The following is a 5,985-nucleotide window of genomic DNA, read 5'->3' as shown; positions in this document are numbered from 1 at the left end:
TAGAAGACCATCACTTGCAATCGCAAACGTGCATTTCATCAAACGACACTTAAAACATACATATGTAGGTAGAAATAGAATCAATGCAAGAACTACACAAAACCCAAACAAATATTTACCAATATCTATAAATTTTTACAGTAAAAAAGAAGATTATGCATGAATTTGGAAACCAGATGCTGATAGAAGATGAATTTGTCTTTTAACTGCAACACCCTCCTGCTTGAGAAGAAGATCCATCTCTCCCTCCTGAAGGCCCAGGAATACCACCATATCCAACTTTAATCCCATAAGACTGCACAACACAACCACACATACATATATTATATTAGTAGCCTTACCAACATTTTACTAATATAATTATTATTTACCCTAATGAGGATCAATACATAGAAACACATGGGCTATAAATAACCAAACAAATCCTTTAAGGGACCGTTTACCTAAACACTTACCCAGTAAGCACTGAACGGTAAATTTCAACTCTATCTTTTACTTATCGGGTAAGACTTTAGTCTACCAAACGACATCGTATGTAATAGTTTATCCGGTAAGAGTCGTCGCCATCACTTACCGGGTAAGACTCGGTTCGTGACTTCGCTCTTACCAGGTAAGATTTTTGGTCCTTGTCATATTCATGCGGTAAGAGAATGTGACTTGATAAGCGCTTACCCGGTAAGCATTTGGTAAACGGCCCCTATATCTCATCTGGAGGCAGAGTCGGGGGTAAGATGTATACGTACATTACCTCTGTCCCAAGAGACAGAGGGGTTGTTTCTGAAAAGAGCACAAGGGCTTTCTTACCTCTTAACAGAATTTAAGCCTAAAAATCAAAATTTGTGTCGAATTCACATTGATAAAGGTCCATGCTACAACTCTTGTCACAGCTAAGGTCTTATTCAAGATTTTAATTTTTAAGACAATTTTATGATCCTAAATTACCCTCTCTTTTTAAGTTCGGATAAAGTCAATTTCTTAATTTGAAGTTGTCCTATAAAGTTCTTCTGTTCTTCATGGACTGTAATTAGGCTCTTTTTTCTCACAGAGAGCATCATTCATAATAAATACTAAGGGGGCGTTTGGTTCGTAGAATGGAATTCGATGGAATTGGAATTCATCAAATGAATTTGACTTTGAGGGAATGGAATGAAATCTGATGGAATTTGACCATGCCTTGTGATTGCATTTGGTTGCATGGAATTGGATTACGGAAAGAATTTGTAGGAAAGGAATTGAAATCCTAGCATATTGCCATTGAATTGTAAAATCTGTACGTGAAGGAATCGACTGGAATTGAAAGGATTCCATAGTCTTATTCCATGAACCAAACACTCTATTTGGAATTTGGTCAAAAGAATGAACATTCCAATTCCTTTCAATTCCCATGATCCAAACAGCTCCTAACAGTTTCTAGGAAGTAACATTTTGGTGCATTGGAATCATCGGTTTCAACTAGCACAGAGAGATTTAGTTAAAAATTTGGGTGACAAAAGGTTTATGCAAAAAGATATAGCAACACTTGCCTCATTTGATACGTCAAAAACCCCATCCTGAATCTTCTTATAGATTGTTCCAGCTGTGTTTATGAATGCCTGAAAGTGTGGATCAGCATTAGAAAGATTAAAAAATGCAGATGTGTTTCAAATCTGTTGCAAGGAAAACTGGATATTGAACATCTTCCGGTGATATAAAAAGATGATGGTTTACCTCCTCGACATTCTGAGCGGTTTTTGCAGAAGCTTCCATGAATATTAGACCATGTTCCTTTGCAAACTGTTCTCCTTCTTCTGTGCTAACAGCTCTTCTGTGGGCAAGATCACACTTGTTACCAATAAGCATAATGGTCATGTTTGCATTTGCATGCTGCCTAGCATCCTCCAACCAGCTAGCAAGGTGATTGAAGGTTTCCCTCCTGCATGTACACAATCATAAACATTTTCCTTAAACAAATTACACAATACAAATCAGTCCCTTGAACCCCAGATTCTCGTTATGTTTTTGGATTATATCTTCACAGAAAAAAAAGTTCACTGTTGTTTTCGTTTGCTCCAAAGAAAATACAGGACTTCCACTGACTGAAAAGATCAATTCCCATATACTCCCTCCATCCCAATGTACATGTTCACAATGAAAAAGGCACACATTTTTAGAAATGTGTAATTATTACACTTTTTAATTAACTAAATGACAATTTTCCCGTTCATAATAGAGAGTAATGAATTTCTCCATCTCCTATTTAAGGGTAAAATTGGAAAGTAGGCACTTAATTTTTCAAAAGCGAACACTTATTTAGGGACAAACTAATATAGACACTTATTTTGTGACGGAGGGAGTATTATTATTGCCTCAATAAGCCAGAAAAAGGGCTAACTATCAAAATCTCACAAAATATTCATTGTTTGTAATTGGAAGGTAACAGAGCAAACCATCCCTTCTTCCAAGTCCACACTCCTCCCCTACCCTCCCCCCCACATTAAGGCCTCATTCTTAAGTTTTTTGGCGTTAAATGCCATCCTTCTTTAGTAACATATTATTTTCCATTATCCCAATAGGATCCCAAATTATGTAAGCTTTCAGAGATGAAACCGTTAACAATAGTCATGAGGCCCAAAACTCCATCATAATTCATATGGTTTGAAAAAAGAAAAAATCCACTGGCAAAGGGCAACGTCATAACACAATAGACTTGTTAAGGCATTAGAATATTATGGCATTAGAAAAAAGCACGTTCACCGTAGATATTTAATCTAAAAGAGGGAAGTATCAGTTTACTCAGACTTTGGCCTACACGCTATGTGGCAGGATACCACTTCAGAAAAGTTAATTCTGCAATGGGCTATTGGGCGCCATCAAGCAACTAGAAAAGATATACTCTCACCAAAAACATTAACCAAACAAAGATTCATAAAACAACCTTTCTGATTATATCAGCTATTACTGTTGTAAGCCAGAACAACAATCAAGCATCATAAACTTGTACATCCATTTGAACCCACCAACCTCAGAACGTAAAAATGAATGACCATTCCTCAAGCACGACCATATAGCTAGAAATTTTTCAGAATATACAACTGGATCATATGACCATACCTGGTGATGTCATAAACCAGAAGTGCACCAGCAGCACCTCTGTAGTAGGATCTTGTTATAGATCTGAAGGATTCTTGACCCGCCTGTCAGAAGTATAACAAAAAAGTGTATATACATGAATTAACATTTCAAACTCATAGAACTAGAAAGGTAAAACCATAGAAGAAAACAAAAGCAAGAACGAACCGTGTCCCATATCTGCAGCTTTATTGGTTTGTTGTCAATTGTGATCATTCTGGCCCCAAATTCAACACCAATGGTCAAATCATGAACTGGTTGAAAACGCTTGTCTGTGAACTGCAGAAGCAGGCAAGATTTTCCAACCCCTGAATGAAAAAACCACCCACATTAGTTGCATTTTTTCATCAATGACACTGGAGAATAGGAACTAAAAAGAAAATCATTCTTTCATCCACGTTACTTTTTTGAATTGCTTTAAGAAATTTTGATTGATGAAAGAAGTGGAGAAAATTCAAATAATTCCCAACTTAAAACTTTTTGACACACTTAGTTTGACGAGTTGTAGCTAATGAAACAATGTGTGAAACCCCTAGGTAGCCAATAAAGCAGCCCTAACTAATTTCAGCAATGGAGTAAAGCTTAACACCGAGGCATCTGCTTAAGCAGCTCTAGTAGCGGAACTTTAGAACACTGGGCAGCACATAGTGTATTTCCAAATGAACATATTTCTTTCCACATACAAACTAAGAAGGCTGCAACCTCAATGACCAATCAATCATTAACGAAAACATAACGTGAAACAAAATTTTCTTGTGCATCCCCTATCTGCCCTCCAAACCCAAACTCTGGATAACGCATACATAGATGACTCAAACCTTTTAAACACTGCTCTTTTGTTTTCTTTCTTCCAATGAGCTTGCTAAACTAATGATATACATTATGTCATTGAATTACTGAGCATCGTCTCCTAGATCCATAGAGATGCAAAAGCTTAAGGGGAAGAAATCTTTAAGAAATCTCTATAGCCTTGAGTGAGCAACAATGAGGTACTTAAACCAGCATTTACTTGTATGGAAATTTATCAATGTCACTTAAGAAGCAATTAGACAAATTGAACAAACAGTAAACAAATTTCAATCTTGACGTGTAAGCACTATTTCCCCCTTAAGGATAACTAAGTTTGAGGTCTGGTTCAGGATCCTCTTACAGAAAAGGAGAAGTTGCGGCTGGGAGCCCATCAAACACCCCGTCTATAAAAATAAATTCCTCCTTAAGATGATAAAATTCCATGTTTCCAGATTCAGCAATAATAATGCATGATAAAACTCCTTTATGAAAAAAGAGTTGATGGATTTTGTAAAATGTACAACTTGCTTTGGTAGCAACATCTGATCAGAGGTGGGGCCTTCTATGGTCTTCACAAATCCATCAAAAATTTGTGGCTTTGACATGAAAATGTGAAAATTAGTCAAGTCAAGAAAAATAGGTAGGAGTGTAAGACTGGAGTAGATCAGCAGACATCTGCATCTAGGCAAGGATAGCCTGCTACCTGCTACTTACCAGTTACCACCATGAAAGTAGATGGAATTTCAGCAATCAAAATCTAACATCATTCGTATCAGATGTGTGTTTAGGTCAATGATATCCAACTACATTATTAAATAGTAATCCTAACATGGAGCCTCTCATATCATGACTCAAAAGAGAACAAATACTTTGCTAACTATAAAATTTTGAAATATTAATAACAATTCAATGCAATGCAACCAAACTCCAATAGAGATGATTAGTGAAAGGAAAAGAATGGCTGAAAGCCTGAAACTGTTTGCAGATGGCTTTCAAATCTAAATTGAAGTCGCATCTTTGTATATACTGTTCAAGTCTTTACTTTCCCTACTTACATCCAAATAGAAATTTGCATCGAGTTTATGTTTCAATCAAAACGTCGCTTGACCAGAAGTCAAAAATAATAATAGATTCCGGAAAACCAACAAAAATAAAAGTAGGTATTCTTCACACATGAATCCCTAGGATCTCATGAGCATCACATCGCACCCAAGAGAACCTAAATCATCCCACCAAAAGGTTGATTGCATCAAACACAATAATGTGAATGGATCTTTCTTTCCCTCAAACTATATTCTTTTCTTCAATCATTAATCTTGGAGATCACCTGCCTAGATGGTTAGTTGAAGAAGAAATTTTTTGACTTACTGCATGATAAGATAAAAGAAGCAAAATGACTAAACTACCCCAAATCCCCAATCATGATCAAACTTCTAGTTGATCTTTCTTTACAAATGGCAAATACCGGCGGATCGTTGATGCCCTGGACTTGTTGTCCCATCACATGTGGCTCACAGTATCATGATACAGCTTCGCTTTACATCAAATCAAGGCTCTGGAGAAATTTAGGTTATATCGAAATTTAGGCTCTGAAGAAATTAATTGTCCAATATCCAAATTCCTTGTTTATATCGAAAATACTAATTGTGTTCAAATTTAGGTGGTCAAACTGCAAGTTCTATGGTTGGTTTCCACTATTTACACTTATAATTACCACTAAATCCGGCAAGGTAATCACGCAGATTTCTAATTTTAGATATACAACAAAAACAGCGAAGGCACATGAGCCGCCCTCTTTCTCCAATTGTTTACATAAAACAAGTCGATCAACACAAAATTTGATACAGATATTGCAAAATCATCATTGAATTCAATAAAAATTTGAAGACATGAAAACTAGTTACCAGTATCTCCGATGATGATGTACTTGAAGAGGTAAGCATAAGACATGGCTACTCAGATCTTCCTGATTCTTCAATCAAAGAAACAAGTACAGTTTAATTGAGGGAATCAGCGATCAACACAACTTCAATGAAGAGGAGGGTTTTTGTATGATGGAAGATCAAAACGTAATCCTTCGTCGAGAGA

The 5,985-nt window shown here is 36.3% G+C and overlaps 1 protein-coding gene across 1 annotated transcript; it reads right to left on the bottom strand.

Annotated features, from left to right (window-relative positions):
• On the bottom strand, positions 1 to 5,985 carry LOC112507179 (ras-related protein RABB1c). Its single transcript, XM_025111629.1, has 6 exons — positions 5,802 to 5,985; positions 3,277 to 3,416; positions 3,091 to 3,173; positions 1,708 to 1,912; positions 1,524 to 1,592; positions 1 to 295 (listed from the first exon to the last, which is right to left on the bottom strand). Exons 1-6 carry the CDS (start codon positions 5,845 to 5,847, stop codon positions 203 to 205), a joined length of 636 nt encoding a protein of 211 aa, XP_024967397.1. The 5' UTR covers positions 5,848 to 5,985; the 3' UTR covers positions 1 to 202.

The sequence above is a fragment of the Cynara cardunculus genome (genome assembly GCF_001531365.2).
Source record: "Cynara cardunculus var. scolymus isolate 2C chromosome LG 2, CcrdV1, whole genome shotgun sequence".
Taxonomy (NCBI): domain Eukaryota; kingdom Viridiplantae; phylum Streptophyta; class Magnoliopsida; order Asterales; family Asteraceae; genus Cynara; species Cynara cardunculus.
Note: the sequence above shows the minus strand (reverse complement) of the source record. Positions and strands in the feature narration are given on the sequence as shown.